We start from the raw sequence: 12,279 nt of genomic DNA, 5'->3' as shown, positions 1-12,279 counted from the left end.
AGGTGATTGTATGTACTGCAGAGGGCAGTGACCAGTAGGCCATCTCTCTTTCAGGAATACAGATAACAAAGACATTTACTCTTTCACTAGAGTCATCTGGCATCAATAATCAGTATCCAATTAGCCTAGTTGGTGTGGTGTTTCATGGATAGAGCCCCCCGGCCCCCAAGTCCACACCTCTCTCGTTATGGAGGTTGTGAAGTGCACCATTCTCTCCCTCAAGACGCTGCAGCACTCCGCCCTCCGTGGCCAATGGGTTGAAGGAATACGGCATCGCAAAAGATGATGGGTAGAATGTTTGCAAAAATCTCAGCCTCTGGCAATAGCTGGAGCCACGTTCCAGTCCATATAGGACCACCAAATAGCAATTATCAGTAGGCTGTAATAACACCGTCACGTTAGTGCCGAGTTCAGCAGAAACATCCTATTATCATGAATGATCCCATTGCCGCTCTGTAACCTTGAACACTGTGCCCAACCTGTGCATATAGCTCCCTCGTCCAATCACCAGTTGTCTCTCTTCCATCAACTTCACTTTCTCCTTCTCTGAAATTATCCTTACCTGAAATGCTGAGACGCTTGACATTTCCTCCCTCTATCCTCAGGCGCACCTCCCTTGCTCCTCCCCTTCAACCCTGCAACTCGTTTCCTTTTCCACCTCTTCAAGCCTTCCCTGGGCTCCACGCATCCCTTTTTGCACACTGTCATCAAACGGGGGAATCTCCTCTTTCAGAGTTCTCCTCTCCCTCTCTCAGCTCTTTAACGTCTGCTTCCCGCCACAATTCAACCATCCGAGCATGTGCTAAATAATGGTTCTGTTATTACCAAGATCGCCCACAGCACCCCCATACCTATCACTTTTGATCGTTGTCCTCTGCCAGACATTTCCCAGGAGTTTGGCGTCCCTTCCATGTTCAGTTTCTCCCATCTTCCAAACTTTACAAAGAATTGACTCTCCCCAGCAAGCTCTTCTCATGTCCCGGTACTAAGCATGTGAAAGTGATGGTGATGCATCTCTACCAGCTGAGATGTAGAATCCGAGGAGGCCCTCCGATTGGCACATCTTAAACCCCAGCAGTGTCATTGGTTGAGACAAAAACGACCAGATAATGAGGTGGATAACTTCCCATACATTGTGTGGACTTTAATAGTGCAATTTTAATGCAGTGTTTTCAACTCTGTTGATGAGGCGGTATTTAAAGGATATGATATGAAATATGCCAAAGCCGACGAACTGTACTTTCAGATAGGAAAGACACCCCTCTTGTTATTCTGTTCTGAATTGTTCTTTAGATGTGATATAAACCACAAAAATGCTTTTAGAGCAGCTGGATGAAGATGCATGCTGAGATGAGCTAGAGTTATAAATAGAGGATGGCTTTCTCGGAAACAACAATAAACTCCTTAATAAGCTAGGAATTAGATCACAGGTTGCTAAGAGCTGCTGTGACCCTTCTCTGACTTACACTTGCTGTAGTTGAGTCAACTCCATTTTTTGAGAAAATATCCATTTTGAAATGAGATGTCTGCATTCGCATCTTATATTCCATGTCTTCTTTGCTTTAGAAATCTCCTGCGAAGAAGCTGAGCCATGCTATCAGCAAGTCTCTCGGTTGTGTTCCCACCAGAGAGCCCCCGCATCCTTTATTTCCAGAACACCCAGAGAAGCCCCTGGACCTGGCCCACATAGTGTAAGTATTTTGTCTAGAACATTTTCTCTGTATAACTTGTAAAAAAAATATATATAAAGCACATTGCTTTATAATATCCTGACTTGATAGTGTGTGCTGTATTTAATAGTTTCCCCGTTTCAATCTCTGTAAAGAATAGATATTACCTTTACCTAAGTTACTGGTACTCATTTTACTGGTTTCTGTAATTTGCCTTGCCAGATTGCAAGCCTTGAAATTTGTGAATTTGTCTGGTCAACTGTTGCAGTTGTTATTGGAAGAGCCTGGAGTTTTGTGTACACTGTTTCCAAAAATGTGTCGAGGTGTCATGGCTTCGTGGACACAGTCATGTTTTCTCATCGAGGTTTCGTTCTTTGTTGTCCATGTGCTGGGTTGTTAGTTGTGGTACTTGTAGTGGCCCTTGTGAGAGGTCACTTAGAATTCATCAGATGTGTTATTTACAGTAGCAAAAAAAAACATAAAAGAGCCCTTTGTTTGATGCAGAGAACATTCAGCATGCTGTGCCTTGGAGATTCTAACTTAGGGGCATACAATACGTCCCTGTGTTAGTCTGCATCGGCTGCGTGGCACCACATATGGATCTGTTCAGGAAGGGCATTCTACTGTAATGTGCAGGCCAGTGTGGGTAGGTGAAAGATGCACACCTTCTCCCCAATGTGATGTCACTTGGATGTATGTTTGCAAAATCATCTGCTTTCAAGGTGTTTTGTGTGCAGCTTAGTAATGCAAAAAGTTTCATGTTTTGGTGTAGTTATTGCTGTGAGTATTGGAAATTCTCAAGTTCTACATCTCTGCATTTTATTTTGTTTTCTTGTGTCACCTTAGATGGGTCTCTGAACCCTCAGCCTTTAGTTGTGATCCACTAACTTGTTCCTTGAGGAGTCCTTTCTTTCAGGATCCTCTACCACTACCTGAGGCTTTGGCAGCGCAGAAAAACCTTTGTAGACATTTAAGTGATATTTGGTCCTATCTTGTTTCTTATCGTAACGAGATGCGCATAACTCAAAAGGGCTTGTTAACCAAGTCACTCTTTACTATACTCTGTAGGCCACTTGGCGCTTTACGTAGTGACCGCATGTTTGCTAACATTACTCTGTGCTTTCCTGCATGTAGGCCATCAAGTCTCCTGACTCTGTTCCAAAGCTGGTAAGCTCCTTGGGTGCAATTCAATTTTCTCGATGCTTGGAGGAATAAGGGAAGAGAAAAGAGCAATGTCAGTGCAAGAAACGCATGTGTAGGGCTATGCTCCCTCAACCAACTGGCCAATATAACCCTCCAGGTGTAAACCAAAAGAATAACGAATGTAGAGTCCAAATCAACTTCTCAAAGAAGAGATAATTGTGTTTCTAAACAACATTAAAAGAAATGTGGTAATGGAAAATGGAGCAAAATAGTTTTGGAGAAATAACAAGTTCTTAATTTGTTTCACAGAAATGTCCAGGTGTATTTTTTGAGGATATGCAATTCAAAACTACCTGCTAAGCAGGTCTAAGTGGAACATATAGAAAGTTTCAGAAGAAGAAATGGTCTTATCGAACATTAGTAGAGTTCCTCAGCACAGCATGATGTTCATTAGTGTCTCTGTTTCCCTGGTGTCTTCAGAGATTGGTGGGGCTGGAGCAAACTCAATTTACCCTGGCACATAGTTAATTATCTATCTTGTTGCAGTCTTTTAGCAGTGTGCTGGAACTACAGCCTATTGACAGCAGCAGTATGTCTTTCAAAATGGTGGTTCCTCTGTGCCTAGAGGATGTGTGATTGTGGGTGAAGACTAGACAATACCTTTTCAATGTGGTCACCAAATGAGCAAGCAATGTGGGTGCCACACAATTTGGTTTCATTTTTCCAGTGCAGACCATCTAGGTAAAAGTAAACAAATTATTGGCTCACAAGAAGTTTCAAAGTCAAACTGTAGAACTGTGTGGCCATCATAGCTGCCTGGGCACTTGGGCCTGTGCAGGTATTTGGATCTCCCATAGCAGGAAAGCACACACATGACAGTACCTAGTTAGTTCTGGGGCACCTGTTGCTGGGGCACCTCTTGTAAACAGGATCAGTCTGACAGTGACTAGAACTGCTACAAAATCGGAGAACGTTATACATTTATCATTTGCACTAGTTGCAGTAAGCTGCCCAAACTATTTTACGCCTAATTTTACTACCATGTCCTTGTGGAAGTTTGGTGGCAATTGCCTTCCCAGCATGAAGGTTGTGTGTGTGGTTCCTTTAACTCTCCGATAACAAAGGTCTCCACTTTCTGTTAAGAGTCTCTGTGTCCTCGGTCTCCCTTTAATTCAAAGTGGTGCCTAATTTGAGCCGGTGGTTTCCAGTGCTCGGCACCAGCACTTAATTGTCAGCACCGGATCTACTGACAGTCCACCACATGGTGGCGCTGTCTGTCTAATTTTGAGAAGAACACAACAGCTGCATTTATTTAGTCAAAACACATTGAAAATGATTAATACCAGCCTCTCACGCAGTTTTGTGAAAGTTTTGTGAGCTTTGTGTAGCCCGAAATAGAGTGAATTGCCACATTTGTAGGTGTGTGATAGGTGTCATTTTGATACTGTCGCTGGCAGTGGCAATGCATGGTGCAGGCTGCAGTGGCCTTCCAAGAGCATCCCTGGCACTTCACGCTTGTCATTTGTCAAACTGCACGTGTGAGTCTAGTTGTGATCCGCAGGGAGCTGGGAGTGTGTACGCTAATGGAGGAGGTTCCATCTTGATCCACTGGCCTGAATGTTACTGTGGCACACAGGGCCACACTGGGGGCTGGACAGCGCAGAGGGGAATGCTTTCCAATTCCCTTTAAAGGATGTGTGGAGCAGGCAGGTAATGCGCACCGGTTACACTGAACGGCTTTCATCCTGAAAATAAATCTGCAGTCTGTATCTGCACACAGACGTGAACTTTGTTAGTCCTCTATCATGTCACCTTTGTCATGTGCACGTGGTGGGGTGGGTGCTAGCCATTTAAACAGAAACCTTTAGCGGCTGAGGCATTTATATAGGCTTCACATCTCCTTCACCTGCAAAAATCACAGTGAGGAAAAGGCAAAATGTTTCGGGACCTCACAGTCTGAGGGGAGGCTCATGAAGGCTACAGAATAGCCGTGTGGCTTAGACACCGCTCACTGGTACCACGTTGATGTCAACTGATACTCTAGTTACCATCAGTATCGAAACTGAAATGTTCAAAAGTCCTTATTTAGAGCCTTGGTCTGTGTTTAGGTTTGAAATCAGTTGTGAACTAGTTCACACAAGTGTGTGATGAGTTCGTGGTTGAGAAGCAGGTGGAATTGAAGTTTAGAGGAAGAAGTACACTTTGTGGATCCGGTCCCTTTTGTGCATGAATGTCCCTCGGTGGCTCAGTCTGAGCGCAGCTTGGTGTGGCTTTGCCAACGTGTTCCTCACTGTGGTTGTTGTAGAGGGCAAAACAGGTTCTGGGTCGCGAAAAAGACCCCTGAAGTGCAGACCACCCTCTCCGGGTGCTTCTTAAGTCCTGAGACCAGGAGGGGGCGGAGAGAGGAAACCGCAGACTCCCACATATTCCAAACTTCATTAGACCAGCACATATTAAAGGATGTCATCTGTAAAGTTTGCTACCTCTCGAACTATGTGATGATAAAGGTTAAGGGAGTCAATATCACATGTGTAAAGGAAATCATGCACCTCTCTGAAGGTAACCCAGGGGCAGCAGCCGCCCCTCAGTGTGTGCTGCACAACAGAGATGTATGTCATCACCAGCCCTCTTGCTCCACTGAAGACCGGAAAAGATGAGAAACAGGAACCGGTTTTACCTAGCGCTGCGTGTAAAAGGCTAAGCTGCTGGGAACGTTACTGAACTCCGTGACCTTGCAGGATAATATCTCGTTGTAAACCAAGCGAGGGCAGTTCACCTGGAAGAACACTCGATAGGATCAGATCCTAAATACCAACTCCTTAGCTGCAAGTGGGAAATGATTTACTGAACTACCCAATCTGTAGAGCGCTGTATTAAGATACAGCAATGCTTCTCAGATTAAATACAAAAGACAAATATCTTACAAAGTCAAGAACAGCCTGCCTAATACTGCGCCAGTAAGCATAGATTGTGCCCATCCAAGCGGGCTCGCGTTTCAGTTGGGATGGGGTGAAACTGGGAGTGAGGAGTGTTCGCCACACTTGGCATGACCCTTGTATGTGCAGAAAGCCTGGGGTTACTTTTATTGCTTGGGGGAGGATGGCACAAGGAGGGAGGGGTCGTGGTGCATGTGGTTTGTCTGCACCCGCTCCACATGACCCCGGTGAAAAGATCCATTGTTCCTACAGTTAATGTCTTAACCTACCAAGGATTTTTCTTCTTAAAGGCTACGAACCTGTAATTCTATTTAACCTTTTTATTTACCTTTTTCTTAGCCTCTTCTCACTTCGACTCTATTAGTAAGTGAATTGGGGGAGGACAGGGTGAAAGCATTGTTACCTACAGATTCATTGAGGTATTGAAGTTAATGATTTCACCTTTGTGGCGGTGATAAACACCTGGACACCTTACTTCTGTCCTCCTGTGATGTCAAATCCTGTTCTAAATGTTGAGGGCAGTGATTACAAATAACGGAAAATTAAGATTGGTGGAAAAAGTTTTTAATTGGTAAGCATGTAGAACTGAAACAGTTATTACTGTGGGACAGAGTATTAGATTTCTTGATGATAAATAGAGACCTTTTGCACATCCGTGTGTTGCAGTGCCAGCCTTGCGGCCCTGGAGCGACCAGCTTTACTCATGCATTTGGGTATAAGTAACAAACAATTCTTGTACCTATTTCTTCGACAAGTGAAAGGTCGCTCATTTACTAACTCCCTGCGTGGCTGTGTGGACTCCAGGGCTTACTCTGTGCTGGTAGCTTCAGGTGGTGGGCACGGGGGCTTATTTTTTTTTTTTATTATTATTTTTCAGGCGTTGACCGCATCAAGAGAAGGGCAGATGGGAAAATGGTGAGAAGCGCAGAGATCAGTGGAGAAAAAGCAAACTGAGGGAGATAAGGAGATCGAGGGTGTAGGGTAGTGGAAGGAGAGGTGGAATCAAGACCCGACAGCCCTGGTGCCTATGAGATAAAGAGGCAGGAAGCGCAGGGGGGTGGAAGAAAGGAGCAGGGGGTGGAACCAAGACTAGACAGCCTGGTCCTCATGAGATAAAGAGGCGGGAAGCACAGGGGTGGAAGAAAGGAGCAGGAGGTGGAATCGAGACCAGACAGCCTGGTGCTCATGAGATAAAGAGGCGGGAAGCACAGGGGGTGGAAGAAAGGAGCAGGAGGTGGAATCGAGACCAGACAGCCCTGGTGCTTCTGAGATAAAGAGGCGGGAAGCACAGGGGGTGGAAGAAAGGAGCAGGGGGTGGAACCAAGACTAGACAGCCTGGTGCTCATGAGATAAAGAGGCGGGAAGCACAGGGGGTGGAAGAAAGGAGCAGGAGGTGGAATCGAGACCAGACAGCCCTGGGGTTCATGAGATATAGAGGCAGGAAGCACAGGGGGTAGAAGAACGGAGCAGGAGGTGGAATCGAGACCAGACAGCCCTGGTGCTCATGAGATAAAGAGGTGGGAAGCGTAGGGGGTGGAGGAAAGGAGCTGGAGGTGGAATCAAGACCCGACAACCCTGGTGCTCATAAGATAAAGAGGCAGGAAGCGTAGGGGTTGCAAGAAAGGAGCTGGAGGTGGAATCAAGACCCGACAGCCCTGGTGCTCATGAGATAAAGAGGCGGGAAGCACAGGAGGTGGAAGAAAGGAGCAGGAGGTGGAATTGAGACCAGACAGCCATGGTGCTCATGAGATAAAGAGGCAGGAAGCGTAGGGGTGGAAGAAAGGAGCAGGAGGTGGAATTAAGACCCAACAGCCCTGGTACTCATAAGATAAAGAGACAGGAAGCACAGGGGTGGAAGAAAGGAGCAGGAGGTGGAATCGAAACCAGGCAGCCCTGGTGCTCATGAGATAAAGAGGCAGGAAGCACAGGGGTGGAAGAAAGGAGCAGGATGTGGAATCGAGACCAGACAGCCATGGTGCTCATGAGATAAAGAGGCAGGAAGCACGGGGTGGAAGAAAGGAGCAGGAGGTGGAATCGAGACCAGACAGCCATGGTGCTCATGAGATAAAGAGGCGGGAAGCACAGGGGGTGGAAGAAAGAAGCAGGAGGTGGAATAAAGACCAGACAGCCCTGGTGCCCATGAGATAAAGAGGCAGGAAGTACACAGAGTGGAAGAAAGGAGCAGGAGGTGGAATAAAGACCCAACAGCCATGGTGCTCATGAGATAAAGAGGCAGGAAGCCCAGGGAGTGGAAGAAAGGAGCAGGAGGTGCAATCGAGACCAGACAGCCCTGGTGCTGATGAGATAAAGAGGTGGGAAGCACAGGGGTGGAAGAAAGAAGCAGGAGGTGGAACTGACACCAGACAGCCATGGTGCTCATAAGATAAAGAGGCGGGAAGCACAGGGGTTGAAGAAAGAAGCAAGAGGTGGAACCGACACCAGACAGCCATGGTGCTCATGAGATAGAGAGGCGGGAAGCACAGGGGTGGAAGTAAGAAGCAGGAGGTGGAACCAACACCAGACAGCCATGGTGCTCATGAAATAAAGAGGTGGGAAGCACAGGGGGTGGGAAAAAGGAGCAGGAGGGGAAATCGAGACCAGACAGCCCTGGTGCTCATGAGATAAAGAGGCGGGAAGCACAGGGGTGGAAGAAAGAAGCAGGAGGTGGAATAAAGACCAGACAGCCATGGTGCTCATGAGATAAAGAGGCAGGAAACACACAGAGTGGAAGAAAGGAGTAGGAGGTGGAATAAAGACCCGACAGCCATGGTGCTCATGAGATAAAGAGGCAGGAAGCGAAGGGGGGTGGCTTGAAAGGAGCAGGGGTGGAATAAACACCCAACAGCCATGGTTCTCATGAGATAAAGAGGCGGGAAGCACAGGGGTGGAAAAAAGGAGCAGGAGGTGGAATAAAGACCAGACAGCCCTGGTGCTCATGAGATAAAGAGGCAGGAAGCACAGGGGTGGAAGAAAGGAGCAGGATGTGGAATCGAGACCAGACAGCCATGGTGCTCATGAGATAAAGAGGCAGGAAGCACGGGGTGGAAGAAAGGAGCAGGAGGTGGAATCGAGACCAGACAGCCATGGTGCTCATGAGATAAAGAGGCGGGAAGCACAGGGGGTGGAAGAAAGAAGCAGGAGGTGGAATAAAGACCAGACAGCCCTGGTGCCCATGAGATAAAGAGGCAGGAAGTACACAGAGTGGAAGAAAGGAGCAGGAGGTGGAATAAAGACCCAACAGCCATGGTGCTCATGAGATAAAGAGGCAGGAAGCCCAGGGAGTGGAAGAAAGGAGCAGGAGGTGCAATCGAGACCAGACAGCCCTGGTGCTGATGAGATAAAGAGGTGGGAAGCACAGGGGTGGAAGAAAGAAGCAGGAGGTGGAACTGACACCAGACAGCCATGGTGCTCATAAGATAAAGAGGCGGGAAGCACAGGGGTTGAAGAAAGAAGCAGGAGGTGGAACCGACACCAGACAGCCATGGTGCTCATGAGATAGAGAGGCGGGAAGCACAGGGGTGGAAGTAAGAAGCAGGAGGTGGAACCAACACCAGACAGCCATGGTGCTCATGAAATAAAGAGGCGGGAAGCACAGGGGTGGAAGAAAGAAGCAGGAGGTGGAATAAAGACCAGACAGCCATGGTGCTCATGAGATAAAGAGGCAGGAAACACACAGAGTGGAAGAAAGGAGTAGGAGGTGGAATAAAGACCCGACAGCCATGGTGCTCATGAGATAAAGAGGCAGGAAGCGAAGGGGGGTGGCTTGAAAGGAGCAGGGGTGGAATAAACACCCAACAGCCATGGTTCTCATGAGATAAAGAGGCGGGAAGCACAGGGGTGGAAAAAAGGAGCAGGAGGTGGAATAAAGACCAGACAGCCCTGGTGCTCATGAGATAAAGAGGCAGGAAGCACAGGTGGTGGAAGAAAGGAGCAGGAGGCGGAATCAAGACCCGACAGCCCTGGTGCTCATGAGATAAAGAGACAGGAAGCGTAGGGGGTAGAAGAAAGGAGCAGGAGGTGGAATAAAGACCAGACAGCCCTGGTGCTCATGAGATAAAGAGGCAGGAAGCACAGGGGGTGGAAGAAAGGAGCAGGAGGTGGAATCAAGACCGACAGCCCTGGTGCTCATGAGATAAAGAGGCAGGAAGCACAGGGGGTGGAAGAAAGGAGCAGGAGGTGGAATAAAGACCAGGCAGCCATGGTGCTCATAAGATAAAGAGGCAGGAAGCACAGTGGTGGGAGAAAGGAGCAGGAGGTGGAACCGAGACCAGACAGCCACGGTGCTCATGAGATAAAGAGGCGGGAAGCACAGGGGGTGGAAGAAAGGAGCAGGAGGTGGAATCAAGACCCGACAGCCCTGGGGCTCATGAGGTAAAGAGGCAGGAAGCACAGGGGGTGGAAGAAAGGAGCAGGGGATGGAACCAAGGCTTAAACAGCCCTGGTGCTCATGAGATAAAGAGGCAGGAAGCACAGGGGGTGGAAGAAAGGAGCAGGAGGTGGAATAAAGATCAGACAGCCCTGGTGCTCATGAGATTAAGAGGCAGGAAGTACAGGGGGTGGAAGAAAGGAGCAGTAGGTGGAATCAAGACCCGACAGCCCTGTTGCTCATAAGATAAAGAGGCAGGAAGCACAGTGGTGGGAGAAAGGAGCAGGAGGTGGAACCGAGACCAGACAGCCCTGGTGCTCATGAGATAAAGAGGCGGGAAGCATAGGGGTGGAAGAAAGAAGCAGGAGGTGGAATAAAGACCAGACAGCCATGGTGCTCCTGAGATAAAGAGGCGGGAAGCACAGGGGGTGGAATAAAGACCAGACAGCCATGGTGCTCATGAGATAAAGAGGCAGGAAACACACAGAGTGGAAGAAAGGAGTAGGAGGTGGAATAAAGACCCGACAGCCATGGTGCTCATGAGATAAAGAGGCAGGAAACACACAGAGTGGAAGAAAGGAGTAGGGGTGGAATAAACACCCAACAGCCATGGTTCTCATGAGATAAAGAGGCGGGAAGCACAGGGGTGGAAGAAAGACCAGACAGCCCTGGTGCTCATGAGATAAAGAGGCAGGAAGCACAGGGGGTGGAAGAAAGGAGCAGGAGGTGGAATCAAGACCAGACAGCCATGGTGCTCCTGAGATAAAGAGGCGGGAAGCACAGGGGGTGGAAGAAAGAAGCAGGAGGTGGAATAAAGACCAGACAGCCATGGTGCTCATGAGATAAAGAGGCAGGAAACACACCGAGTGGAAGAAAGGAGTAGGAGGTGGAATAAAGACCCGACAGCCATGGTGCTCATGAGATAATGAGGCAGGAAACACACAGAGTGGAAGAAAGGAGTAGGGGTGGAATAAACACCCAACAGCCATGGTTCTCATGAGATAAAGAGGCGGGAAGCACAGGGGTGGAAGAAAGGAGCAGGAGGTGGAATAAAGACCAGACAGCCCTGGTGCTCATGAGATAAAGAGGCAGGAAGCACAGGGGGTGGAAGAAAGGAGCAGGAGGTGGAATCAAGACCCGACAGCCCTGGGGCTCATGAGATAAAGAGGCAGGAAGCACAGGGGGTGGAAGAAAGAAGCAGGAGGTGGAATCAAGACCCAACAGCCATGGTGCTCATGAGATAAAGAAGCAGGAAGCACAGGGGGTGGAAGAAAGGAGCAGGGGATGGAACCAAGGCTTAAACAGCCCTGGTGCTCATGAGATAAAGAGGCAGGAAGCACAGGGGGTGGAAGAAAGGAGCAGGAGGTGGAATAAAGACCAGACAGCCATGGTGCTCATGAGATTAAGAGGCAGGAAGCGCAGGGGTGGAAGAAAGGGGCAGGAGGTGCAAATAAAGATCAGACAGCCCTGGTGCTCATGAGATAAAGAGGCAGGAAGCACACAGAGTGGAAGAAAGGAGCAGGAGGTGGAATCAAGACCCGACAGCCCTGGTGCTCATGAGATAGAGGCAGGAAGCACGGGGTGGAAGAAAGGAGCAGGAGGTGGAACCGAGACCAGGCAGCCATGGTGCTCATCAGTGCTTGAAATGGAAAAAATAAAGTGCAGGTACTCTGTGCTAGAGTACCTGCTTGTTTCTGAGAAGTGCCGGTACTCTCCAATGAAAAGTATTACATTTTTCTTGAGATGTGCCGGTACTCTCCCGCTCAAAATAGAAAAGTGCCGGTACTCAGTACCGGACAGTACCGGCCCATTTAAAGCACTGGTGCTCATGAGATAAAGAGGCGGGAAGCACAGGAGGTGGAAGAAAGGGGCAGGAGGTGGTATAAAGACCCGACAGCCCTGGTGCTCATGAGGTAGAGGCAGGGAACACAGGGGGTGGAAGAAAGGAGCATGGGGTGGAACCGAGATCAGACAGCCTGGTGCCTATGAGATAAAGAGGCGGGAAGCACAGGGGTGGAAGAAGGGAGCAGGAGGTGGAATCAAGACCCGACAGCCCTGGTGCTCATGAGATAAAGAGGCGGGAAGCACAGGGGGTGGAAGAAAGGAGCAGGAGGTGGAATCGAGACCCCGCAGCTTTGCTGTTGATAGAGAGTGAAGTGTGGGG

At 48.6% G+C, this 12,279-nt stretch overlaps 1 protein-coding gene across 6 annotated transcripts in view; it reads left to right on the top strand.

The window, feature by feature from the left end:
* DTNB (dystrobrevin beta) overlaps positions 1-12,279 on the top strand; it is a 672,321-nt gene that overhangs the window by 264,389 nt on the left and 395,653 nt on the right. For all 6 annotated transcript variants that reach the window (XR_011203590.1, XM_069233646.1, XM_069233645.1 and 3 more), the window contains one exon: positions 1,567-1,691. Coding sequence is in view for 5 of the 6 variants with exons in the window: in XM_069233646.1 (XP_069089747.1) it covers positions 1,567-1,691 (125 nt within the window). In the remaining variant the exon portion in view is untranslated. The remainder of the gene's footprint in view (positions 1-1,566; positions 1,692-12,279) is intronic.

This window comes from Pleurodeles waltl, chromosome 5 (genome assembly GCF_031143425.1).
Source record: "Pleurodeles waltl isolate 20211129_DDA chromosome 5, aPleWal1.hap1.20221129, whole genome shotgun sequence".
In the NCBI taxonomy this organism is placed as follows: Eukaryota; Metazoa; Chordata; class Amphibia; order Caudata; family Salamandridae; genus Pleurodeles; species Pleurodeles waltl.
This window is presented reverse-complemented; position numbering and strand designations above follow the sequence as displayed.